This window comes from Leptonotus elevatus, chromosome 2, assembly GCF_054856555.1.
Source record: "Leptonotus elevatus isolate MCC_2025b chromosome 2, RoL_Lele_1.0, whole genome shotgun sequence".
Classification (NCBI taxonomy): Eukaryota; Metazoa; Chordata; class Actinopteri; order Syngnathiformes; family Syngnathidae; genus Leptonotus; species Leptonotus elevatus.
Genome location: NC_141240.1, coordinates 20031291 through 20058533, shown reverse-complemented (window position 1 = coordinate 20058533; position 27243 = coordinate 20031291). Strand labels below are relative to the sequence as shown.

Below are 27243 nucleotides of genomic sequence, written 5' to 3'. Positions count from 1 at the left end.
GGGTGTCATTCCTTGTCCACCAATGTTTTTAGCCCCGAGCATAGACGTACATTTCCTGGCCCTCCTCCATGCTTTCTTTATAATGCGTAGAGGGCGATCAAGACTAGCTCATGTTAAAGTTTAAAAGGAAATGCTGACAGGTCACAAGGGTTCTAAGTCCCAACGACGGACCTTTGGCTGGGGGAGTCAACATGGCGCCGGGTTATTGAAGTCCACAGCGCGGGAATGAAAAAGCTCCAGAAGGGAACAGCGCCATGTGTCCGCTTCAGCTGTCCGTCTTCTGGCGTTTGTCGCTCGCCTTTTTCTTCAACTCATTCCTCTTCTTCCTCGACATTTTCATGGCTGAGGTGGCCAAGGTGAACTGTCACCATGGCAACGTCACAAGCGATTCGGGAACAACACGCGGGAGAACGGTACTGCGAAACCAATCAGAGGTCGTGGAACGTTCGGAAGACGAATATGATTGGATGACTCAAAGCGGCGACCGAGACGTGAGTGAAATTTTAGAAGAAACGTCTAAAATTCTCACATTAAGCGTACTCGAGCTATTTTAAAACGAGTTAATGTTTTGATTATGTTTTTACGCATTTCATTTTGTTAGTTTGTATTTAAGTTATTTCAGTAGTGTATCTAGAGATTTCTGTGTTATTTAGTGAGCCGAGTTAGCTAGCACGCGTTAGCATTGCCATCACGTTAAACCAGGGGTGCTCAAGCACAGCTGAATCTAATGATCAGCTAATTAGCAAGCTTTGCAGAAGCCTGTTAATGATCCTGATCATGAATCAGGTGTGTTAGTGGAGAGAAACATGGAAAATAGTCTGGATAGGGGCTCTCGAGGACCGAACTTGAGCACCCCTGCGTTAAACATAATGGCTGCCTCAACAAGCTCATGATAACCAAACGAGCATTTTTAATGTTTTGACTTAACATAAATTTATTTAAAATTTGAGGTTAGACGGGGAACATTTTTATGCCAATATTTGTCACTTGACTTTATGTAAGCATGAGAGGCACTTAACGGTCTAGGTCTAGCACAGAGGTTTTCAATTTATTTGTATTATTTTTTTACAGTTGCACTGTACGAAAGCGTATTGCATTCACTTGAAAAAAAAAATCCAGTTTTTTTGACTAATTTTGGGGGGGTGCTTTGTTTTTTTGAGTATTTTTTTTATTGTCTGTTTTTCTGAATAATTTTTTTCTGTCAAGAAAATATTCAGAAAAACAGGCTGAAAAAAATTATTCAGAAAAACAGGAGGAAAAATAACTCAGAAAAACAGTTTGTTTGTTTTTTTAAAACAGGAAAAAAATATTATAGTATTTTTTTTTTTTTACCTCTGAACTCCAAGTGACAATGTTTTCTTACTGGCTCTCAAATGAATGAATGTTTTATACTGTATTGTGGTTTGTTCTCTAATCTCTGAGGGGAAACCCTTTTAAAAAAAATATTCAGAAAAACAGAAAAATTATTATTTTATAAAACAGGGAAAAATTACTCAGAAAAACAGGAAAAAAAATGATGCAGAAAAACTGAGGAAAATAATTTTATAAAACAGAAAAAAATACTCAAAAAAAAAAACTCACCAAAAATGAGAAAAAGAGGACTCCCCCCCAAGTGAATGCAATACGCTTCCATAGTAGGTACACTTAAAAAAAAAATACTTTCTCTCCAAGTATCACCATGATGAATAATTTTAAAATACTGTAGTGTGGGACCCCTCGGTATATTTGATATTGTAAACATTCTGCAGTTTAATTAATCTACTCTTAAATAATTATTCAATTGGAATGTATTGCACATACAAGTTTGATGAAAGTTATTAAAATAAAATTAAAAAAATAAATAAAAAATAAAATAAATAAATAAATAAATATTTAAAAAATTATTTATAAAAAAAAAAGTACATAAATACATAAATAATTGATTGGCAGCAGTAAAACCCATTAGGAGTTAACAAACAACTCAAGCACTATTGCTGTACTTTGTGTACTATGACCACAATTCAGGCTTGCATCAACTAACAATTTTTTTGTGAAGTAACAAGTAACAAAAGATTGTTAGGGGAAATTAATCAAATGAGATACCACATCAAATTAAAATTTTTAGATCAGTGATTTTTCGGGGATAATTTCTGCGCCCAGAGAGAGATAACCAGGGGGGTATTTCTTAAAGCTATTTAGTCTATAAAGTTCAGAGTTGAATTCCTCTGAAGTTGAAAACTGCTCTGTCGGGTCCAGAACTATGTTATTATAGTTCACGAAAACTATTGGAATAACTAAAACTAAAATTGAAAAAAAGAAAACATTTTTCTTCATTAAATAAAATAAAATAAAAAACGATAATGGAAAGATAATTAACTGTAACTACTGTGCATTTTACGTTCATCAAACAAAAATTTACTAAAATTATAGCAAAAAATTATCATTAAAAAAAAAATCTGAATTTTCAGGGTTTATTTTAAATACTACACTTATATTCAATATATAAGTAAAAATAAAACTAACACTAAAACTAATAAAAATGAAGCATATTTAAAAAAAAATCTAAACTTACAAAACCCACAGTAAAAACTCATTCAAACTAACTGTGTAAAAAAAAAAAGTCAAGACAAAATAAAAACAAACTATAATGGAAAATCTGCAACTTTTATCACCATGGTCCATAACACTTGATTTGAATTATACTCAACAAAAATATAAACAACAACACTTTTTTTTTGCTCCCACTATTTTTACGAGATGAACTCAAAGATCTAAACTTTCTTCCACATACACAACAGTGCACAGGTGTGCCTTAGACTGCCCACAATAAAAGGCCACTCTGAAAGGTGCAGTTTCGTGCCCCCCCCCCCAAAAAAAAACCCTGCACCTTTCAGAAGAAGTGCTCACTATCACAGATTTAGACTGGTTTGTGAGGAAAAATTGTAATATTGTGTACGTGGAAGAAGTTTTACATCTTTGAGCTCATCATAAAAATGGGAGCCAAAACTAAAGTGTTGCGTTTATATTTTTATTGAGCTTAGTTCAATCATATCTATGAGGGGCTATAGGAGTATGAGGGGTTCATTGTGTTTGGGTGTTCGCCACAAATACACATCCATACACAAATTGATGAGTATAATCCATTGTTGCAAATAAAGATTGACCGTTTGTTTCTTGTGCGTGTCAGTCAGTGTGTGGTTGGACTGCATGGTTGTCCTACGGCCAAACGGTCTACATGGTGGGTCAGCTGCTTGGATCACTAGTGGGCGGAGCTCTGTCTGACAGGTACAATTCTCACCAGAGGTGGCAAAAGTAATCATACGTTGTACCTAAGTAGAAGTAAAGGTACTGTATTTAATTATTTCAAATTAAAAACATGTTGATAAAAATAATTTGTTTGTTTTGTGTGGGCTGGAACTGATTAATTGCATTTCCGTGCATTTCAAAAGGGAACAATAATAATGATAATGTGTGTTTTAAAATACGAGCATAGTCACGGAATAATAAAGACTTATTTCAAGCCACCACCGTACAGAAAGATGTCTGTTTTCAAATGTACGGTAGGAAGTAAAAGTTGTCAGAAAAGTAAATAGTCAAATACAGAGACTTGAAAAATCTTAAGTACGGTAACGAAGTACAGTGGTGCCTTGAGATAAAGAGCTTAATTCCTTCCATGACCAGATTAGTATCTCAAATCATCTTTCCCCATCGAAATGAATTGAAATGTAAATAATTTGTTCCATCCTCCCCACAAACGTCACCAAATATGTTTTTGCCATTTTCTGTTTTACAACAAAAATTGCACTCAACAACTTTTTTTGTCTTTGCGTGTGCAGGTACGGGAAGCGTCCGGTGCTGCTGTTGTGCGTGTGGGTGCAGGCTCTGTGTGGCCTGGTGCCCACTGTCCTCCCGCAGCCGCTCCTGTTCCTTGCTCTTCGTTGTCTGACTGGCATTTGCTGCTGCTGTATCAACAACTGCTCCTTCAGTCTGGGTAAAAACAACAACAACATACTAGTAGAATGACAACTACTAGTACTACTAGTGAGGTTATACAATTGTATTTACTTAACATCTAGTGCTTTACTAGCAGTATTAGTCCATCCATCCATTATCGGAACTGCTTATCCTCACCAGGGTCGCGGGCATACCGGAGCCTGTTCCAGCTTTCTTTACATTTAATTTTAATCTAAGTCACTGTAACATCTTTCCAACATTACTAACATTGTGCTTAAATACAGGAACATGGAAATCTGTAAATGAAGTATGCAATGTAAATAATGATCTACTTACATAACATAACAACAATAACATATATTGCACATAAATTGGACAAAATTAAATGTTTAAACAAAAACAAACTGTTTTTAAAGATTCCATTCAATGCTACAACTGATCTGTATTGAACAAATGTACTGTGCTGGATTCCCCAAAAAGTTTAAGACGCTGTAACATTATGCTTCGTTTGAGCATTTAAGACTGTACTTAAATATCGGGATATAGGAAGAGAAAAAATTAATAACGTTACAACGACTTAATTAAATGTACTGCACATTAAAGTTAAATAATGTTAAATAACCATTTTTAAATAACCACAAATTTTACATTTTTTTCCCAATGTTCATTCATTTTTAAAAGCCACAATTACTTCAATAATATGCACAAAAAAAGTTCTATCACATCAACGTACACTTTTTTTTTTAAAAATATAACTGTATGTCTAGTAATGGCTAATAATTAGGGGTGTGCCCAAAAATCTATTCTCATAAGAATCGCGATTCTCATTTAGTACGATTCAGAATAAATTTTAAATGTCCCAAAATCGATTTTATTTAATTTTTTTTAAACTTTGTCTGTGTGTGCCTTTATTTGGAGCACTGTTCATGTTGTACCCGATTTGGCCACTTAGGGGCAGTGTGGTTCCACGCGGTCTAATACACTGTTAAGTCGTAGCCACATTAGAGAGCAGAAGAAAAAAGTCACGATCAAGTTATTCCAATAAAAGTTGTTTTGTTTTTTTGCAGTGTGGAGCCGTTCTTTTGAGTGATAAAAGTGCAGAGAGTAGCGCGCTAATTAGCATTAGCGAGTCAGACTGGAGTAGATCATTACAATTCCTTGCACATCTATAGATTGAAGCAAAAATCATTGTCAATCAAACATTTTGAATCAAAAATCGTTCTTAATCGAAATTTGATTCTGAATCGAATCGTAGGCCCAAAAATCGGAATCGGAATCGAATCGTGAGACATTCAAAGATTCCCACCCCTACTAATTATATTGCATGTTTTGCCGCTAACTTCCTGCTATGGATACCTAAATGAGAAGAACTTGGGGAACATAGTAATTGGCGGTAGGCTTGCAAAGTGTGGTCTCTCTGAGGCACCGTAAGTCATGTCCACGCTTTGAACTTAGGTAATTTTCATTATATTAGTTCACCACTAGATGGCACTAAATTCTACACACTGTTACGTTGAGACTTTACTAATCCAAACACATTGAAACTCATTTAAATACTTTTTTTGTAAAAAACAAACAAACAAAAAAACTTTCAATAGAAAAAACAATTGCAGAAAATGGCCTTGGTGGTCTAACATAATAATATTAAGGCTCGCTTTTGATGAAAATCAATGCTCCCGGCTTTTGATGAGCGTATCATTCTGTGCTTGGGCATTGCAGCCGTGGAGTGGACCGCCCCCTCCGCTCGCCTCTGGCCGCCCGCCTTTTTGGGCTTCTGCTTCAGTCTCGGGACAATGGGCGGAGCTCTGCTGGCCTGGCTTAGTCCCACTTTGACACAGCTTCACCTGTCTCTGGCCGTGCCGCAGTTCATCTGCCTGCCACTGTACCGGTCCGTCCTCGCCTGCGCATGTGTCTGTACGCTGTCCATTCACCTGCAGTGTCTTTCTGTCCAACTGCTTGATCAATTCTCCTTCTCAGGTGTATTTGTGTTTGTCCACGCAGTTCACTGCCAGAGTCACCCAGTTGGTTGGTGTTAATGGGGAGGACGGATGTTCTATACCGCTACTGTAGCGGGAGTGCGGCAGACAAGCAGTGTGTGGACACGGTACACACAGACACAGACACAAACAGAACATCCTGCTGTCTGAATAATTTGCTTGCATGTATACGCAGCTTCTAGGCTCAGACATGCTGGAGAAGCAAAATGCCACTGAGATTCAGAAAGCCCATTCACCAAATGACCTCCTCCTCTTCAAACATCCAACTGTCCTGCTGCGGCTGTCAATCATGAGCTATCTGGGGTAACGCATCGTTTTCATACAGTCAAGCCATCACAGTTTGTGCGCTTTCTGTAATGCTGTAAAATGCCACAAGATGGCGCCAAAGTTCTGGCTCATGGGTTGGGAGGGTTTCTTTTCAAATGTAATCATTAGTTACAAGTTACCTGCTGAAAAATGTAGTTGGTAATGTAATCCAAGTACCATAATATTAAATTAATGTAACTGTATTACTTTTGGATTACTCCAATATTGAGTAAGCTCATGAAGACAAAATAAAAATAAATATCACCACAATATATATTCTATACAATGTGCCCCTGCTATTTGCGGGTGATAGGGACCCGGGCAGCCTACAAGTAGCAAAAATCCACGTGTAATTAAAAAGCATGTAGGCTATTGATTGATTGATTGATTGAAGGCCATATGCTGTTTTCAAACTGTCACTGAAAGCAACCACACCTCATAGATAGATAGATAGATAGATGGATAGATAGATAGATAGATAGATAGATAGATAGTCATCCAATGAGGATTTGATCCCAGTCACGAGTTTAGCCGTGTATATGTAGTATATGATGTTTAAATAGTGAATTGGTGGGAGGAAGATTTGTTTGGAAGGTGTAACTCACATTATGGTTGTAGGCTAGCGGGCTAGCTAGCAAGAAGCTACAGCGCGTAGCATGCCGCCGGACTCTTAGCTCAAACTTTCGCTCCGAGTAAGTTCCAGTGAATACCGGTCGGCATTTCCTCCTCCCGTCCGTGAAGCTTTTTCAAACTGCCCACGTGTGGAGGACACGACTCGTCAGTTCGTTCGTTCCCACCTCCCCGACATGTAGCAACGGTCCCGCTCTCGCTCTCGCCCTCTCTCTCATCGCAGAAATTGTAATCCCTCGAAGTAATCCCCATTTTTAATAAATGTACCTGTAATCTGATTACATGTTTTTTCTTGTAACTGTAATGGAATACAGTTTAAAAAAAAAAAGCAATCTGATTACGTAACGGCGGTGCATGTATTCCGTTACTCCCCAAGCCTGAGTCATACAGTAGGTGGAAAATCTGTGTATAACTGATGCCCCCATCCCTGCAAAGGTGGATCAACCCAAGGATTTGTCATTTACTTTGAAGTGTAGCATTGCCTAGTAGTCGCCGTATACTCACGCATGATGATGCCCTGAGTGTTGTATTGCAGGTCTCTCGTCGGTCCTTCCTGAGTACAATTCTGATCTGTGTTGTGATTGGACAGTGCTGCGTCCGCGCTGACATACTACGCCATCTGTTTGAACATCGGCTCCTTCGGCGTGAACGTCTACTCGGCCCAGTTCTTCTCCGGTCTTTCAGAGGCTCCCTGTCTGCTCATCCCACTCATCCGCCTTGATCGGCGTCCGATCAGCATGCTGACTCTGTTCCTGAGCGGCACTGCCTGCTTTCTGTCCTTGCTGCTGTCCAGATACCAGTGTGAGGCTTTGACAAATAACTGCTCGCTCAGTCTGTGCCTAAATTAGTCTAAATATGGTATTCTGGTTAAAATATTGTGTGAGTGGAATATGGTAACAACCAATCACAGCTCAGCTTCAGAAAACTGGCGCGCTGTGATTGGTCGTTACCTGAGCCCTGAGCAACTGTGATGCCATCTTCAGTCAACAGCAAGTGGCAAAATGTCCGCCCCCTGAGATGGATACAAATGGCTGGATTTTGCTGCATAACTCATATTCCACAAATATAATATTAATCCGAATGTTATGTTTAGACTAGAGAGGTGACATATAACATATTATTGTCAAGAAATGTAGACTCGCTAGCTATATGGTGAATGTGAGCTCAACTCGCTTCAAAAAAGTTTATTGCTACCATCTGTTGAAGTTTGTTGTCCAACTAAAACAAAGAGAACTATTATAATTTAAAACATTCACATCGTTTTGCTTGAGTTAAGTCTTTTTGACTTGCACATTGTGTAATGCCACAGACTAGCATAGATGTGATACGTGTGAGATATTTGAATGCTAAACGTGAAGCAATACAGACAATATTAGCCATAGACATATTCTTTAGGGGTGGGAATCTTTGAATGTCTCACGATTCGATTCCGATTTTTGGGTCTGCGATTCGATTCAGAATTGATTTTCAATTAAGAAAGATTTTTGATTCAAAATGATTTGATTGACAATGGTTTTTGCTTCAATCGATAGATGTGCAAGGAATCGTAATGATCTACTCCAGTCTGACTCACTAATGCTAATTAGCGCGATAATCGCGGCACTTTTATCACTCAGAAAAATGGCTCCACGTTGAAAAAAAAAACATTTATTGGAATAACTTGATCGTAAATTTTTCCTTGTACTCTCTAATGTGGCTACAATTTAACAGTGTATTAAACCGCGGGGAACCACACTGCCCCTAAGTGGCCAAATCGGGTATACAAATAAAGGCACACAGACAAAGGCAAGACAGTATAAAATATTTTAAATAAAATCGATTTTGGGACATTTAAAATAAATTCTGAATCGTACTAAAGAGAATAGATTTTTGGGCACACACCTAATATTCTTTCATTATCCTCTGTGAAGAATGACTAATATTATTGTGATTCAGTGATGATCTTTCATGTGGGCTACAGCACACAATACGTAACACAGACACTCGGATTCCCCATGTCTGTCGCAGGTGACGCATTGCTAGTGATGAGTTTGGCACTGCTGGGCAAATTCTGCATGCTGGCGACAATCTACATCTTGGCTCTGTACAGCATCGAGCTGTTTCCCACAGTGGTCAGGTCAGGTGACTGTTACAATGGACGGCTGGCACCAATCCCCAGAAGCCCATGACTCATTTTAACGTCTTGTGTATTCTACCTGAAGGCAGCGTTGCATTTCACTGGTCAACTTGTGTTTCCGGCTCGGTTGTCTGGTTAGCACTCTGTTCCCGCCCAACCCCGGAGAAGCCGTCTCACTGGCCGCCATGCTCATATACAGCAGCGGGCCAATCATAGGCTGCGGATTGTGTCTACTGCTTCCGGAGACGAGCGGCACCCCGCTTCCTGACTCTGTGGACGACTGTGTCAGGCCAGCTCAGCATTCCCTCGTAAGGATGAGGTGAGCACACAGAAGGGTCACAGCAAAGGCAGTCTGAGGCACAAGCCAACTAAACCACACAACCGCTAGAGGGCACCCACGCACAATTAACAACAGAGCACGGCTTATTGAGTTAAAACAGTGACATAAAATGTTTTAGCGTTTGGATTAAAGTAGTTTATTTATACTTTAAAAACGTATATATTTTTCAACTTTTCAACTTATTTCACCTTAATTCTAATACTGTACTTGGTAAGAATATAAATCATTTATTATAATTTATTAATTTAGGTTATTCCGGAATGCTTTATTTCTTATATACACCGTGTGTATGTTTTATTTATATAGTGTCTAGAAAGGGTTCAGTGCTTAAGTGCAGTCCTCATGTTAATATATTAACATTTCATGAAACATGAATAGTTGAAGTGACAAAGCCACAGATTTGTTTGCATTATTGTTGTCATCCGACTTGATTTACTGACTTGATAACGCCACATAATTTTCTGACGTCGTAGCGAACGTTTACAAGACTGCAAGTGTTAAGCAAGTTAACTTTTTTTTTTAAGTAGATAGAAACAAACAATCTTTAATATTCTTTCATGGCTCATTTGCCTTTATTTTAGCGTAAGCTAAGCTTACCCTATAGGATCCTCCCAAAAAAAAGATAATGTTTTTTTTTTTTTTTTAATAGATTCATATTGCTTGTGTTTGTTAGAAAAATAGATGGGACAATTTGCATATTACATTTTGCAATCACAGTATTGGTTGAGTAAAACATGGCAATTCGATTATTTTAAAACTAAATTCAACCATTTTAATAGTATTACATCTTCATGATGAAAATGTCACTCTTCACTTCTCCCTCCTTGGCTAACACTGACCGCAGTGCTGTAATAGCATCTTGCTGTTGTCAAATTACATACATTTGCAACCATGAAAGTCTGAAACCTTTTACAGCTTAAAACTTATTTTCCACTTGCTTTCTCCGCTTCACTGGGAGCAAGTAATTACTAACGCTTCACACCAAATTGCGCGACCAGTTTGTTTTGTAGGTGTCATATTGGATCAAGTCTGCACATGCGCAGGACATGCAAGTAGTCCCATTGCGTAAAAAAAGGATTATGACTTTACATGTGTTTTTAGGTGCACGATGAAACAAAATTGCTTTATGCCAAAGAAAACGTTACTAAAGCTTTATTATAAATTGTTTGGAAGAGCTGCCTAAGAAGAGCCCAGATGTAGACATGATCCTTAATGAACTAGCATTTTATTTGAAATGTCCTACAATTCATCATAAAATAAGCAATCAAGCTACATGGCTTAGCTGTTTCCTATCATATTTGGTTTTGCGTAAACATAAGATGACACGCTCCTTCGGTTCTCTGGCGTTCTTATCTTGCGTAGAGTTGAATAGGTGTGGCAAGGTGACCTCGCCTCAGCAAAATATTTCCAGCTTGGAAACTAACCTTGGGTCAAAAGTTTCCAACATGTGGCTAAATGATTTAATTTGCAACGCATAAATGAGCACACCATGTCTATGGAAATATTCAGTGCCCACCGACTCCACGTTTTCCTTTCCTCGAGCTCCTGTCTTGTCATACAGAACTGACTTACTCATTCGGCTCACGTTGTCGGTTTTTTAGGAATAAAAGTTACTATTCACTCGTTTGGGAAGATAGTTGCTAGAGGCGCTGGAAGTTATTAAAGACAGTGACAACGTCTCTACACTTACTGCGTTTGTAAACAAGCACTATGATGCATGTTAACAGGGACACGCTTTGAACTACGGTAAAAACAAACAGATCACTTTGAAATCAAACATGAAAACCCCAAATAAATGGATTAAATCTATTAATCGAGTGACATAAAAAATAAAAATAAATCACCAACACCATTTGAAGATTGTAAATGATAAAAAGTCTCGTTACTATCTTTTCCAGGAAGCTGCAACCCCAGATGGTCGTAGTTGGCACACCAGAGTGATGGCAAGCAACCAACAGCTCCCAGGCAGCGTGAAACAGCCATGTTTCCTTTTTAATGAGCCACGTTTGTTTTTATTTGTGTACTTTGTTTGATTTAAGTCTTGAAACACTATCCTATTTATAAGAAACCAACACGTACGGGTGGTGATCGGCCGTATTTGTCACTGAATTAAAGGGATTCAAAGCTTCGTCCGTCATTGCTTCAAGTGGAACACACACGTAATCCAAACCTGCTCAATATAACAAGTGTGATAGGGCAAGAAACGTTCTCCAATACAAAATTGCTTTTATTTTCAAGATAAATACTTTTGTTAAAAACAGTTGAAGCGAAATGACTCATGGTTGACCTGTGAAGAAGTTATGTACCAGTATGGCAAGCTCTTTTGAGCATGTATTCCATATCTATCTACAAGTACTAGTACACATTCTGCTAGTAATGTTTGTTTTCTCCTCACTACTGCTTTCCACGAATGCATGGCATTTCTGTGCACAAGTGCGAAAAAACTGTACATGAAACCTGCACACTGCTGTACGAGTGAAGCGCTAGATGTTAGCTAGTACAATTTTACTAGCAGTCACTAGTAACATGTAGTCATTCTACTAGTGCCACGTAATGTCATATACAGGAGTAGTGAGAAAAACATTACGAGTGATTGTCGTTCTTAAGTTGGATATCGCATAAATATTTGAACGGGCTTTATGGAAAGCAATTTGAGCATTTTATTTCATATAAACTGGTGCATTGAATTGTTACTAAAGCGCTTAAACTGGATATCAAACTAATGCTCAGCTTTCCATACCATAATTGACCAAAAGTGGCACTAGTATTGGAAAAAATGACTATGGGGTATATGCCGTGGAGGCGGGACTTCCGGGTTTCACACATCAGCTTTGTTCCGAAACAATGGGCGAACTATACTAGTATATGGCCCTTAAGCTGAATATGAAAGATTTCAAATAAACGCTCAAACGGCTTGCCATAGTTCCCGTACCAAGGTGCAACCTCTTTCCTCCTGTAGCCCACCAGGTGGCAGCAGTCAATAAGTGACATAGTTTGCAGGAAAGATTCCCTTTTGCCCACCCATTTGCCCCTCCCACCAGTCGTACTGGTTCTCAGTTTTGGTGATGATGGTGATGCGGTCTCCGGGTTGGAAGCTCAGGTCACCGGGCTGTTGCCCCGCAAAAGCGTGGACTGCAGTGACCACCAGGGCTTCGCTAGCTCCGCCCACTGGCGCTCTTCTTCCTTCTCCTTATGGATAGAATGTTTGAAGGAAAGAAAAAAAAACAGGTGTCAGGATAGTAACAGGTGATGTGAAACATTGTCAATCAAAGGTTTATGTTGTCAATATCCTTAAAATAAATACATTTAAAAAAAATCCACTGACCACAATAGGTATGGAGGATAAACCGTGGATGACGTCAATAGTAACATCTGAATTCCCACATTTATTTGTCAATCACGGCCGGTGTTTCCTGCTTCTTCCCAAAAATGTACCTTACATACATTTCTAACAAAAAATTCAAGCTAGGGTCAAGTTATTATTATCCACTAGTGGGTGCCGCAGCATGAAAGGAGCACCTCAATGAAGACCAACTTACTTGAAGTGTCAGATTTGTAGATGGAGATACTTGGGTAGAGTGACCTTTGACCTGCAGAACCTGCAGAACCTGCACACACACACACACACACACACACACACACACACACACACACACACACACACACACACACACACACACACACACACACACACACACACACACACACACACACACACACACACACACACACACACACACAATAATGGCGCCATGGTTACGGCGATGACCAACTGTGGCATTCAGAGCTGAACGTCCTTTTTCTTAATTAATTGTGCTTCTACATGGAAGCGCGTTTAATATGTGGTACATGTAGTAAAGGACTGGTGCAGGACTTGCAGTGCAGTTTTACCTGCATCAGCAGGATACTGGGAGGTTTTCCCTACTCGTGAAGGGGTAGGAGCTGGAGGTCTGGCAGGGGGAGGACGCGATGACTGAAAACACACACAAAAACATGCTGCGTGCTCAACAGACAAAGGCGGTCAGTGTGGACTTTGAGGAGAGTTGAGCTTCACACCTTCAATCTTCCAACACTCCTCTGTGTTGTGTCAAAGTACACATTTTGAGTTGAACACAATTTACCTTTGGGGTCACATTCTTGCCGCTCCACTCTGCAACATGGCTCTCCGTGTAGCTATTCAACATATCGTAGAGGTAGTCACAATCTTGCGGTGGCTCCACGTCACCATTCAGAATGCCAGACGCTCGCAAATTCCGAGAGTAGAACCTGCAAGCTCACAGCAACATATGTATTGGAATTCATATGGAAAAACAAACAAACAGAAAATACTGAAAGTGTTGGCTTGTCAAGCGGTCCCACTTGCGGTTGGCGTCTTTGCGTTCAATCAGGTACGAGCCCTCCAGGGAAAGGCCGGCAAACAACCCTCTGGACTTGCAGTAGGTGTAGACAGCGGCCATATTGCGAAGGGTGACGTCGGCCTCCATGTTCCTGGAGGGATGCGAATTGTCATGTTGTCATTTGCATGAAAACGGTTGTCACTGCAAAAGACAACACTGACCACAACAAACACTTCTCCTTCAGTTCAATGCAACCAACCTGCCCATCGGACCCACAGCCACCGTGAAGTTCCCGCCCAGAGTCAAGTTCCCGCCCTTTGTGAATGCGTCAATGGCCCGCCGATGGTTCAGGATGATCACCAGGTCTGAAACCTGAGGAAGATAGAGAGGTGAGCTATGTGCTAAAGTGGCCATTGAGCAAGCATCAAAAACACTCCTTCCTGCTGCCAGACATCTTAGGAATGCCATTCAAAGCTCAAACTCACCTCCACGCCAATTTCAAAGCCGCCACCCAGGCCAGCGATGCCAATCGCAGAAGGAGCCGACCAGCCTGCACACAGATGCATGCACAACACTTCAAAAAATACAAACGTATTCTCACAACACTCACTTGTTTTCTTGAAAATGGGCAACTCTCAATTAGTTTATTTGGCACATTATATTAACTCATTCACTGCCATTGACGGCTATAGACGTCAAAAATTAATTTGAACTATTAGTTTCACATTTCCTCCCCACTTTTGTTGACAAGAGTATGAAAACCTAGAAAAAAATGTATTGTACATTTAGAACAGATAAAAAATGTGTGATAGTGAAGTCATGTGATTCATTACAATTAAAAATGGTAATCGCCTAATGCCCCTAATAAAAAAAAGAGAGTAAAGATTATAAAAAATTAGGGGCGTCAGACGATTACATTTTTTAAAATTGTAATTAATCGATTAATCACACATTTTATATCTGTTACAAATGAACAATAAAATTTTTTTCTAGGTTTTCATACTCTTGTTAACAAAAGTGAAGAAAAAAAAAAGGTGAAACTAACATAGTTCAAATGATTTTTTGACGTCTATAGCCGTCAATGGCAGTGAATAAGTTAAGATGATCAGAGATCCCTTGCTCCAAAAAGTTTGAGGAAGACAAGGAAACGCGTAAGAAAATCCCCGCACTGAGCAGACGCCGGCCCCTTAACTCACGTCCGTCACGCAGCCTGGCGATGACGATGCCGCTGCCTCCTCTTGCCGTGATCACGAAGCCTGCCTTCACCACGGAGATGATGGCGAGCCCCTCAGCTGACGCAATCACATTCGCTGCATGCACCGCAAACAGCAAAACACAGGTGCAGATGTCAGATTTGCTTTGTACAAATATCTATTGTCATGTATTACTAAAAATGCACATGCTCAATAATCCATTTATTTCTACACTGCTGTGGGTGAGCGGGAACCTATCCCAGCTGACTTTGGGCACACCCTAACTAGGACGAGAGCAATCGATTATTTTTAGAATTGAATAACATAAAAACAGTTTTTACAATATCAAACGACAAACGTCAGGCTTTGCTGTCACCGTCACCATGTTCCACACCATCATCCTTGAGTGGGTGTGGCTTGAAAGAGATGGGGCATAGCCTGGTGAGTGACATGGGTGCCAGTGAATGAAAGTTAGTGTTGTTCCGATACCGATACTAGTGTCGGTATTGAATCGAATCGTGACCTATGAATCGTGATACGAGGCCCCGATACTGCATTAAAACGGTGGTATCGGTGAGTACTAGGGGTGTGAATTGCCAAGTACCTGGCGATTCGATTCAATACCGATTAATCCCGATGCAAATCTATAAATTGATTATTGACGTTTTTTAAAATTCAAATTTAGAAAATACTAATCAGTAACCTTGTACATTGCAAGATTTATATGAAAATGTATTTATTTATCTGAAAATTCTGGCTTATAACTGAGCCACTGCATTTAACAAACAGGTTGCAGTCTGTTTCATGTTTGAACAGCACTGAAATCAAATATTAAGGCTTAATGTTCCGTTAATATAACATTCTTCCATGCTTAATGTGTGAATCCTAACCCTAAGTAAGACGTTTTTGTTGAATATTCCTATAAAATTAAATAAAATTGATGTTTAAAAATCGATTCGGCCGCATATCGAATCGATTCAAGAATTGCGCGCTGTAATATTCCGATATATTGCCGAATCGATTTTTTCTAACACCCCTAGTGAGTACTAACAAGTAACATGTCGATACCATTAATTCTGACGCTAATATAGGACTTTGGATGCAGCATCTTGTGTCTTGCTCATGCACGCCATTCACTGATACTAACATATCCTATTGACTCTTGAATGCTCTGAACTTATGGCAGGACAGCTTTTTCATGTTGAGAAAAAATAACAACTTAGGTATCGGTATGGTATCGACATGGGCCGATACTGCAAAGCTGGGTATCGGAGTCGGTATCGGGGGCCAAAAAACGGTATCAGAAGAACACTAATGAAAGTTGAGTTTGGTGTTGTGAGCTCAGCAAAGCCAGTGTTGGGCTGCCGTTGTGCCCATCGTGTACAAATGTTTTTTTTACATAATTAATTTGTAACAGTTACAATAAAGTGATTGAAAGTGCACTAGCGGCTGGCGCTTGTAGGCTATTAAATTACCTAACCTAGATACTTTGTGTTTGCGATCCCTGCCATTGTGCTTTGTGATACGTTAGATCTTTTTTGCAGTGGACATATTGCCTAGAGGTGCAACAATTCGTCGAGAACTAATCGATTATGAAATTAATCAAATATTTTGATAATAATCGTTTAAATATTGTGGTTTATCCAAATCCTCTGAATTTCAGCTTCTCACCAAAAAATATTCTCAGATTTCTGCAGTCCTCCATGAAAGCACGCTGACTATCTGCATGTTTTTTCCTCTCCAAATAAGACATTCGCAAACATCTGCTTTTAATTTCGAAACAATGATCACCATTTCTGCTAATGTTCTGATACATGACGGACCAAACAAGGAACTGAAAAGTAAATAACTGTGTATGCTGTGAATTTCAATAAATGGATGGACATTAAAACATGCTTTTTGCCCAATCCGATTCATCGATTAATTGTCTAATAATCATCAGATTAATCCATTAATAAAATAATTGTTAGTTGCATCCCTACATTGCAATTTACTATGGGTTAAATGATCCCACTGTGCCAACTTATTTTGTAATTCAATTATTTGATGAAACTTTTCAGCCCAACACGAATTGCAGGACACTCACACAGCCAGTCACACTAACCCACACAAGCATTATGGGGAAAACATACAAATGCCACACAGGAAGATCAGAACCCCGATTCGAACCCGCACCCTCAGCTCGGAACTAGGGTGGATATGCCACTTGTACAAAGTCCCTACATAATAATTAGACACAATTATGTCAATAGAACTGAAAGATTGAGTGTTGTTGTGAGGAAGCTGTGAGCAGAGAAAGAGGCTGAAAATTGCCTGAGGCATCATCACATTTGACAGAGTTACATCAAAAATAGCAGTAGTGCAAGAAGGTTCGATAAGTTTTGGTTGTCGCATTAGGAGCTTTGCTTCTGCCTCTGATTTTAGACAAGTTTTATTAGAAGTGACGCAACTTGACTTTACTTAAAGCCGTTGTGGGGAAACCCCTACCTGGGATGAGTTTGTCCGGTCCATTCCCGGCGGAGATTTCAGTGAATCCTTTGAGGATCTTGGTGGCTTTCTTGACCTCAGACGCCAAGTCAGATGGAATTAGGCTGTTCACTAGACATAGGGGAATAGCTGTTTTAGTTACACTTACAGGTCAAAGTTAGAAGCCTTGTTGGGCTTTTCCCATGTTATTCACACTGAAGTCCAAAGCAAACTTAACTGTGGAATGGCAAAACCTTTACAGTAACTGACACTTCAGCCGCATGTTGGATGAAGATCATTCAGAATAAAAGGACTTTGTGGATGTTCCAGAGGAATGTGTTGCTGCTGCAGCGTGCGGAATGTTGGCAGACTGGCTGGGCAGGCTTGACAGTTTTGTTACAGTTCTAACAGGAGCAGGTCAGTGCTAGATCACTCTAGTGTACTTTCAGTCCCACAGGACAATTTCTGGCTGGATCCATGCAACAGTTCTAGTGTTTCCATTCACATCTGGATCTAGCATTGGCGGTCACTGGTGTGTGTGACTGTTAGTCATGTAAACCAAATAAGTTCTTTCTAGAGCAGCGGTGTCAGATAAATTTTTAACATGTTTATGGTTTGATTCAAAAGGCAAACTGTGAAAAGCATAAAAGTGTAATCGCCCCATTATATAACTTGTCCCCCCCTGTATTTAATTGTGTTTATGAGGCCCAGGTAAGTAAAACAACAGAAGACAGCACCACCGTGTGGCCAATGAGCTTCTCAGTCACAAGCGAACCTTAACTGCATGGGTGCAAAAGTGGAAACTAACAATTAACATAACTTGGGGTTGGATCAAAGAAATGTTGACTCAAACGTTGCGTGTGGACGTTTTAATTTGTTTAATTAAAGTAAAGAAGAACCTCCAATAGTACAAAGCTGCAGTTTAACTCCCAAACAATACAAATATGGGCGCAAAAACCTAACTGCATTTTTCAGAAGTAAATCCAACTTTTAGGAGCAAATTATAATGTATTCACATATAACTGCTCCTTTCCGGAGTGACCAAAGGACAAAATAACCAAAGCGTCTCCAAACTCTGCTTCGATTAAAAATACTGACAGTAAAGCTTGATTAACCGGATAATTAAACACCCAATGGCGACACAAAGAAAACAGTCAGCAAAACGTTCAGCAAAACATAATTATTGCACACAAAATGGAAAGGAAGTAAGGAAAGTCAAACTCTGATTATAGCAACCGTGAATACTTTAATTTATTCAGTTCCCCATGAAAGCAAAAATAATTATTTATCCTTCCCTAGAGGCATTATCAAGTTGTGTTGTGTTTGTTTATAAACCTCTCATTGGCAGCACTCTAACGACACTTGCTGCTGTGTTTATACCAGCAGAACGCACGTAAAAATTCTCGAGCAGAAATAACGTCTCGAATACCAAGATGAGTTGCTTCGAAACTTACTTTTCAACGACGTCTCGTCAGGTTGTCCACCCGCGACAAACGTGTCTCTTCACTTCCGCCTCACCTGTCACGTCGTCAACTCTCTCGCGAGCCAATCACAAATGAGCTAGAGTCACGTGTCAGGTGACCGCAGATGATGACGATAATAGCGAGAGTGTGCTGACGAATCCTAATCCGGGCCATTCCAGAATTGGATATTAGGCACTTCATTTATGAAAAACGGATCGATTGTTTGATCACTTTTTGTTATGTTCAAGAAAAACAGGTAATAGCCCATCATGTAATTTGATTGGTCCTCTTCAACCATAATCGGTACACTCTTATGAGATATTTTATCTGTTATATTATTTTCCCTGTTTGGCAATGTTACGATTACAGACCCTTAAAGCACATTTTCCCAAAACTATTGCTTAATAAGTCTTTTGCATTTAAATTAAGAAAGCTACATTTGATTTGAATGCTACTTTCATGTTTGTGTTAATCTTAATTGCACTAATGGGGTTGCAAATCAAGGCAAACATAGTTTTTGCTACATGATAGCTGTGTTAACAGCTATGCTAACTGGTTTAGAACAAACTTCTAACAGTTAGCAGAAGGCAACATGAGACTGCAGGTAACTCACAGATGACCTACATGTTGCTATTGTGAGGTAAAACTGCATTAGTTGGCAATTACAGTACGTATAGTACTACTAGTGACTTTGTAAAATGCTTCCAGTTAACATCTAGTGCTTCACCGGTAGTGGGCAACAGTTGGCATGAATTTCTTTCTCATAACCATCCTGTTAACATCAAAGAATTGCTCAAACGGCTTGTCATGCTTTTTCTTTAAATGACAGCTTCAGACTGCAACTGTCTGGTGACATGACTGTCAGCCTTCTGCACCTGAGGCCATAAATCATCGTGAAATATCAAACAATTGGACAGATGCAAATCAACATTTTCTTGGAAAGTATATCAAGTAACTAACTTTTCTTTTTTTCTTAAAAAAAGAGAAAAGATTATTAAAAATTAAGCAATTACAATTTGTAATCATAATTAATCGCATTACTTCACTAGTTAACTCACAATTAATCACAAATTTAATTTCTGTTCTAAATGTACAATAAAACATTTTTTCTAGGTTTTCATACTCTTGTTAACAAAAGTGGAAAAATGTTAAACAAATAGAAATAGTTCGAATGGATTTTTGACGTCTATAACGAATGAGTTAATATTATTGGCCACCTGGAGGGGATTTAAAGCTGATATTTACAGACAGATTTTTCACACCATCACTTTATTACAACACATTCATGGTTGGGAGGAGCTTCTGTATGTTGATCTAAAATGTTTAAGCAAAAGAAACATTTGGTCCAACACCGAGCTTTGGCCAAAGTCAACATGAGCGCAGCAATGTGGTTCTGCCTGTCGCAGTGGAGCTTCAGCTGACTGACAACGTGAATGTTGTCACCCTCGTTGCTAACACCAACTTCATCACACACCCTTGATTAGAGGGGTTGGTGTGAACGGTGTACACGGGACGGGCTATTCGAGGATATGGTCAAAGAGCATACATGCCACGTATGATTCGAGGCACATGGAGGACACACCCAAACTCCAAATAATATTGATGAGGCAACAGGCGGATGTGGATTAATAAACAAGTAAACATCACCCAGCTGCAGGAAGACATCAGACAGAAATTGTTGAATCTCTTTTACTAAGGAAAAAGTACCAAAATGTGGATTGCCTTGAAGGCTGAATAACACAAAAAAAAAAGGCCGTGCATGCCCCATTTATAATGCTTGAGCAAAAACATTTTGAAATTATACCAAAAAAAAGGCAAATTAGTTCACATTAACAGAAAAAAAAAACATGACCAGCATTTTCTTTTCTTTTTCTCAGATTAGACAGAGAGCTATTGGAAGCCAGATGTGCTGTTATTGGAAAGGTATGTGTGACAAAATAAAAGCATGATTAATTACTTGAAACGAAATGTAATGTCACTGTAATGTAATGTCACTGTAATTTTGTTAAATTGATTTGTAAAAAGTCATTTGCAAAAATTGCAAAAAAAAAAGCCCTGCGATTGGCTGGCAACCAGTACAGGGTGTACCCCGCCTACTGCCCGAAGCCAGCTGGGATAGGCTCCAGCAACCCCGCGACCCTTGTGAGGACAAGCGGTACAGAAAATGGATGGATGGATGGATGGATGGCATTTGCAAAAATTACATTTCAATTCGCTGAGCCAAAAGTCACACTCCGCTCCTTTCACTTAAATACCATTTAACATTACTTAAAAGCTCCAACATCACATCCAAATAATCACAAATGACAGATCAGCTGGGGTCAATTTGCAGTGTTGAATCTGAGAACAATTGTAGTGTTGGTATATCAAGTAACTAATGACTTTGGTTACTGGTCAACGTTCACGCCATTACAGAACACAACAGAATTGACTGAGATCAGCCGAGTTTATTCGGTGGGAATTGAGGACAGCAGAGCTGGATAAATGAGTGTGTGCGATATGGTCACACTTCCTGTTGATATTAATAATAACCTCTTTAAAGACAGAATTAATTATTAATGATATCATTAGTTAGGGTCAAAAGTAAGAGATCTTTAGTCAAACACGTCAGCAAAATCCAAGCAGGATCATTTTCAATCGGAAAGAAAACAATCCTACAATACACTTTTAGAGATGAAAGCAAATACGACTTGTAGTAACGATACAATAGTTAAATATAGAGATTTTATAGGAACTTAAAGGCCGTTTATGAGTCAATATCACTAAATAAAAGGTGCCTTTAAGAGATCCTCATTTTCACACCAAAAAAGTTGAGATTTCCATTTAACTTCATATTCATTGTAAGTACAAAGTGCTTTTGGAAATGCATATGGTTGGTGAAGGTCTCAAACTCCTTATTTCCTTCTCTCTCTTTTTATTGAATAAATTAACTGTACATGCAAAACATCAAAATAGTGCTGACAGGGTGGACATTTTTGTCTAATTAGCATTTAATGAGCACATGGTGGACATTCACTTAACAAGCTGAACAACAACTATTTTAAAATTTCTGGATAAAAAAAAAATCAATTGATATTACACTTTACAACATCCATCATAATATGAGGAAAGTTACAAAAAGTGTAAATAGTACTCATTCTGCAACTAACCAGTGTTTCAGCTTCCATTGACAAAAGGTGAAATTCTGTTTTAGAATATACATGATGAAAATGACTCATTTTATCAAATACATTGACATATACAATAAAATCATGTAAAAAATCATATTTTAGTATCATTTAACCACTTATGCAGAGCAGTGTGCAGAACATGTCAAAATTTCGTACATGCAATGAATTAAAATGAAAGAAAACGCATAACGAACAGTATTATAGTACAGGTATGTGTGCACATTTTTGGCCACTTTCATTATTTCACGACAGTTTCATGATGCCTGAATGATTCTGATAAGTTCTCCAAAGGCACTTCATAGTCGAGTACTACAATTGAGAAAGTCAAAAAAAAAAAGTGAATGAAAACAAAGCAAATCAATCTCGAAGAGGTGCGTTCCGAAGTATGTCTTGAGGGTGGAGGTACCTGGGGAGTCCCGGGTGACTTTTGGGAGACTCTTCCCGATGTTAGTAGCAGCAATTGACGAAGTGCATAAGAGTTGATGCTAAGAGTTTAGCATGTGGGGGCGGTAGAGTAGTCATATCCAGGGGCGCCATCAAGAAATAGGATGGCGACAAAATAGCGTTTTCAATTTGTGGCATTGGCCCAAGGTGCCAGTGTCGTTGGTCATTGCCTAACCCAGAGGTTTGCAGGTGGAATCCATACAGTATTGAAGAACCCAAGAGCCAGGTATTGAACCCCTGTTGCCTGTTCATCCGCAGATAAATGAGGAGATGTGTTAAAGCGCTTAGAGAACCTTGAAGGTTAAAATAAAAAATAAAAAAAAAGAGTAAAAAAACCTTCATATCCCATATTTACCATTTGCCGGAAAGAGCGTGACTCACAACTTTTGTGCTCAACCTGACTCATTTTCGGGTATTTGTGTTTGTTCTGTGACATCCGCACACAACATCCTCGCCGGGTGGCAATGTTTGATGTGATGTCAGATGTTCACCCAGGGAAAATAATGTTTTCTGCTTTGTGTTGGGCCACAGTCCATGTTTCTGTCAAGCCTGCAAGCAAGGAAAAAAACAAAAACAGCACTGATATTGATCTCAGCGAGTGACCATCTGCTGTTTTGCTAGAAGCCAGTGTGGAGGCTTTTTCTGTGACCTTTACCCTCCCAATCAGAAGTCAACAAGAGCGCTTCGCAAATATTATAAAAACCGCCACTATTCATATCTCACAAGTTATTTTTGTTGAAACAAATTGAATGTTAGAACCATCTGGTGTCAGGCGTGTGATTGAACCATCTTATTGGGGAGTTTCAGCTCAAGGGTGGGTATCGTTAACGATTCGAGTGATATTACGACGCTTTTTGATCCCAGTATTCTCAGCTCTACTTTTGTTGTTTAGAAAATCACCAAAACAATTGATGATGATCTCTGACGACAGACCCTGATTGGGAATGAATGCTGTAGATGAATAAGTACTGTACCATGACATCGTTCACCTCTCCGCACACCGAAGGCTGTTGGCCAGTCGAGTCAGCAGACGAGCACATCTTTTAAAATCTGCACAGGGTGACAAAATGACAACATTTACAACAGATGTGATGATGTTTTCAGTTCATTCATTTTACAATATTCGTCAACCTCTTTCTGAGCATTTAGACCAGAGATTCTCAAACTTTTTGGGTCCATGCAACACATTTCCCCCCCTTTTGCCCCTTTTGTAATTACAATGCCAATTAACTCATTCACTGCCATTGACGGCTATAGACGTCAAAAATTAATTTGAACTATTTTTATTAGTTTAACATTTTCCCCCCATTTTTGTTAACAAGAGTATGAAAAACTATGTGTGATTAATCGTGAGTTAACTATTGAAGTCATGCGATTAATTATGATTACAAATTTTAATCACCTGATGCCCCTATTTTTTTCTTAAATAAAAAAAATATTGTTAATTTAAAAAGAAAAGTTGTTGTTTTTTTTAAAGAAAAAATTATAAAAAATTAAGGGCGTCGGGCGATTACAATATTTAAACGTAATTAATCGCATGACTTCCCTAGTTAACTCACGATTAATCACAAATTTTATATCCGTTCTAATACAAAAAAAATTCTAGGTTTTTATACTTTTGTTAACAAAAGTGGGAAAAAATGTTAAACTAGAAATAGTTATGAATAAAAATTCAAATGAATTTTTGACGTCTATAGCCGTCAATGGCAGTGAATGAGTTAAACATTACCATGTGCAGCCCTAAATGCTAATGGATTTAAAAATAATATTAATTTAACCTCAATATTGACGACCTGTTTAATAGAAAGTAACTCAAAGACCCTGTAGTGAATTCAGCGATTTTGTTTCAAAATACATACATTTTTATTTCCTTAGCCATTTATTTAATTATTCAAATTTGGCAGGGTTGTTTATTGACTGATCTGCAGGACTACACGGAGCCGAGATTGAGAATCTCTAATTTAGGCAGATTGTTATTAGATTTTTTTTTAATAAGTGTTAGAAACATTTTGTGGTTGCTAATGTGTTAAACACTACAGTGTTGCTGTAGGTTCAAAGAACTGGTGATTAAAGGCAACAGGTTGGCAATGATAGTTTCAGGAGTATGTATGTTCAGCAAAGAGGAGCAAAGGCGATGCTGAGGGTTCATGACAAGAGTGGTGTTGTGTCGGTGTAGGTTCAAGGTGGTGCGGCGTGCAAGCTGAGGTACTCACAAGCTGGTACCACACATTCCCTAATGTGATAAAGTCTATTAAAGTGACTCCTGCATTTTGGGTTGACATAGAGAGGACCTGAAGAGGACAGGAAATGTTCAACTTAGCATGCAGACAGGATGGCTGGAGCCTGGATTCAAACCCCCAACAGACATTACTACACTATGAATTATTTTTAACAATACATGACAGATTTTATAACATTAGCGTATGACCATATAAAGGACCTGACCTGTTAGGTGTTTGATGAGCTTGTCTTTATGCAACAGATCTCTGCTCTGAGCTGCAGAAACAAAATAGAATTAGTGGAATCACTTTCCTGCATTTAAATGCAGTGTCAATAATGGTACAGTGCCTTACAATATGCTTTTTAGCAATAAAGCCCCTGCCTTATTTTTTTCTATGAACTCTTTCACAACCACTGAACTAAGCAATGTCCAGTGCTTGCTATTTGAAAAACTTTAATCACCATTGCAGTACAATAACCACCAGTGTTGGTAACTAAAAGTAGTAATAATATTAGCTTTCCCCAGTAACAAGTAGTGTAACAAACTTGATTAATAATATTACATTTACTTTTTTTTTTTTCTTCCCAAGTAATTGTTCCTATTTTCAATCCGACTGGTTACGGAAACAATTCTTCTTCTTTTTTTAAAAATGTATTTATTTATTTATAGATAGATAGATAGATAGATAGATAGATAGATATATGCTATCTGTTAGCCCATGCCTATGGCATTTCTCATTATGAGCTAGCATTAACTTATCAGCCTTTTCCAGAACACCTCATAGATCAGGTGACTTTTATTTCAAGGCATCCCCGTATAGGCCTACTGATCTGAACTAAATTAACCAGCTATATGACTAGAACTCTACTAACCTAATTGAACGCTGGACCTAGTCTTTGGGTGCAACTCACCCTGGTGTCCGCTGAGTCTCTGCGCCAACTCCGTTGTTACAATGGCGTGTTGGCTCGCCAAATTGAGGACGCTGTGAGCCTCTTGGTGACCAGAGCTTTTGAGGAGGGCAGCAACAGTGCCACAACCGGCGACCAGCAATAGTGTGAACGACACCGACAGCCACTGGACCATCGTCACTGAGGGGACACACACACAAACACACACACACATACACGTCTTTCAGATGTGATGTGTGATTTTCAAGAAACACGTGCGGCTTCCAATTTTTTACAATCAAATACTCTAATCTGCCATGACAGATATTTAATTACTGGGTAATTCCAGGAGGAAAATTTAATTTTCTAGTAATGTGTCATTTATACTGCACCGCCTGAGACACAATGGAACTGTAGCAGTAATAAAAAATAATTCCTAAATGATCATTCCGAATGACTTTTTTAATCTTGTCCTTCAATCTTGATGAACAACATATCAAATATAACAGCTGAAACAAGTTTTAAATCAGTTGTGATTTTGTTCCCCCCCCAAATTGCAACTATGCTCCCAAGTTGTCTCTCAACATACACATGACACAACCCTGTTACTTAACCCTTTTTTAGCTGTCTAGGGAAAGAGAAAAAAAAAGTGAGCTACATGACTCAACAGAAACAGTGTCCCTTAGTTGCCCAAAAACTAAACTCAAAAAGCACAAATGTAACATTATTCGTGAGAAAAGGAGCGTGTGCAGTCCAATATGTTATGTACTTTAGTAATCAAGTTTTTTTTTAAATGTGTTGTGGAGGATTTGGGATTTGAAAATTCCTCAGTTTCAGTTTTTTTCATATGACAGGCTTATGTTGCTACTTTTCTGTTAATAGAGTAATATTATTATTCAAATAACATTTGACTGCAATTGTAAGTGATGTTTTCACATTAAAAAAAAAAATGTAATTCAGGTAACTGCGTAGCATAGCTGTAACAAGGCTTTCCCAAATTCAGCAAAATAATGTGCTTTGACAAACAAAATATCATGAGAAAATGGCACTGTTGGTGATTGAGACGGACAAATCGAATTATATACTACATAGCCTGCTTTAATTGGATTTATTCATTTATTTTTGTTTGTGAAAACAATTCATGAAATAAATGGTAAATCTTTCAAAATGGTTGGTGTCTGAATTGTCCTCCATCTCGAAATAGGCCCTACCCGCAGCATTGAACATTTACACCTATGCAATTCAACAAAGAGCTAAAATAACTTATTTTCTTCTTTTTTTTAATTAAAATTGTTTAATTTCCCTTACAACCCATTAATTCCCGCACGTGTACCTCTTTTCTTGCTCTCTCGGGTCCCTATAGTGTCCCGTCCAGGTTTCACTATATCCACACACGCACTGAAGCTGTCAGTCCATCGTCATCCTCACCTTCATACTTAACTGAAGTCGAGTGAGACGGAAGGCCCACTTCTCGACGAGGTTCCTCTTCTCCTCCCTCCTCCTCCGAGGAGGAGGAGGAGGATACGAGAGCGCAAGCTGCACGTGCAGGCACACGACGAACAGAACGGGAAAAGTTTGAGAAGAAGTTAAATCGAATGACGTAAAACAAATCACTTTCCGTCGTTTGGGTGTGACGGCGTTCCCTCACCTGCACATGTTACCGGTTACGTGAATAAAAACATCTGGGGTGACCAATCACAGCGTCGCACCAGCTCCGCCCATCTGTCCGATTTTAATTCT

The 27243-nt window shown here is 38.9% G+C and overlaps 3 protein-coding genes across 6 annotated transcripts; 1 reads left to right on the top strand and 2 right to left on the bottom strand.

Moving 5' to 3' along the window:
• The first annotated feature begins 143 nt into the window (after positions 1-143).
• On the top strand, positions 144-11410 carry LOC147178756 (organic anion transporter 3). Its single transcript, XM_086070351.1, has 10 exons — positions 144-491; positions 3167-3264; positions 3816-3970; positions 5653-5821; positions 5935-6037; positions 6106-6233; positions 7456-7667; positions 8874-8982; positions 9068-9301; positions 11221-11410. The coding sequence occupies exons 1-10, from the start codon at positions 255-257 to the stop codon at positions 11261-11263; spliced, it is 1488 nt and encodes a 495-aa protein (XP_085926477.1). The 5' UTR covers positions 144-254; the 3' UTR covers positions 11264-11410.
• Positions 11411-11528: 118 nt separating this feature from the next.
• On the bottom strand, positions 11529-18906 carry sh3yl1 (SH3 and SYLF domain containing 1). Of its 3 annotated transcripts, XR_015094269.1 has the most exons (11): positions 17557-17679; positions 17340-17450; positions 14856-14969; positions 14145-14209; positions 13919-14031; positions 13682-13810; positions 13444-13588; positions 13214-13295; positions 12862-12930; positions 12648-12770; positions 12379-12511 (listed from the first exon to the last, which is right to left on the bottom strand). XR_015094269.1 is itself a non-coding variant. In XM_086070349.1 (10 exons), coding segments are annotated over exons 1-10 (1041 nt in total). In that variant the 5' UTR covers positions 18774-18906; the 3' UTR covers positions 11529-12299. The 3 variants fall into 3 exon arrangements, 2 of the variants coding, with proteins under 2 accessions (XP_085926475.1, XP_085926474.1); XM_086070349.1 differs by lacking the exons at positions 12648-12770; positions 17557-17679 and adding an exon at positions 18773-18906 and having other exon boundaries at positions 11529-12511; XM_086070348.1 differs by lacking the exon at positions 12648-12770 and having other exon boundaries at positions 11529-12511.
• Positions 18907-21693: 2787 nt separating this feature from the next.
• On the bottom strand, positions 21694-27141 carry LOC147178754 (ALK and LTK ligand 2-like). Of its 2 annotated transcripts, none has more exons than XM_086069409.1 (7): positions 26837-27141; positions 25528-25704; positions 24841-24891; positions 24609-24686; positions 23370-23445; positions 22751-22944; positions 21694-22639 (listed from the first exon to the last, which is right to left on the bottom strand). In XM_086069409.1, the coding sequence occupies exons 2-5, from the start codon at positions 25697-25699 to the stop codon at positions 23381-23383; spliced, it is 366 nt and encodes a 121-aa protein (XP_085925535.1). In that variant the 5' UTR covers positions 25700-25704; positions 26837-27141; the 3' UTR covers positions 21694-22639; positions 22751-22944; positions 23370-23380. The 2 variants fall into 2 exon arrangements, with proteins under 2 accessions (XP_085925535.1, XP_085925536.1); XM_086069410.1 differs by having other exon boundaries at positions 26932-27141.
• Between the last annotated feature and the right edge of the window lie 102 nt (positions 27142-27243).

Bases quoted from the DNA above. Each gene is read 5' to 3' on its own strand.
- LOC147178754 (XM_086069409.1), bottom strand. From the start codon at position 25,699: ATGGTCCAGTGGCTGTCGGTGTCGTTCACACTATTGCTGGTCGCCGGT. The intron at 24,892-25,527 runs GTGAGTTGCACC...TTGTTTCTGCAG, and splicing joins GAGACTCAGCGGACACCAGG to CTCAGAGCAGAGATCTGTTG. The intron at 24,687-24,840 runs GTCAGGTCCTTT...TGTCCTCTTCAG, and splicing joins GCTCATCAAACACCTAACAG to GTCCTCTCTATGTCAACCCA.
- sh3yl1 (XM_086070348.1), bottom strand. From the start codon at position 17,617: ATGATCTTCATCCAACATGCGGCTGAAGTGTCAGTTACTGTAAAGGTT. The intron at 17,451-17,556 runs GTTAAGTTTGCT...CCCTATGTCTAG, and splicing joins AAAGGTTTTGCCATTCCACA to TGAACAGCCTAATTCCATCT. The intron at 13,811-13,918 runs GTTGGTTGCATT...GCATCCCTCCAG, and splicing joins GCTGTGGGTCCGATGGGCAG to GAACATGGAGGCCGACGTCA.
- LOC147178756 (XM_086070351.1), top strand. From the start codon at position 255: ATGTGTCCGCTTCAGCTGTCCGTCTTCTGGCGTTTGTCGCTCGCCTTT. The intron at 3,265-3,815 runs GTACAATTCTCA...TTGCGTGTGCAG, and splicing joins GGCGGAGCTCTGTCTGACAG to GTACGGGAAGCGTCCGGTGC. The intron at 9,302-11,220 runs GTGAGCACACAG...TATCTTTTCCAG, and splicing joins CATTCCCTCGTAAGGATGAG to GAAGCTGCAACCCCAGATGG.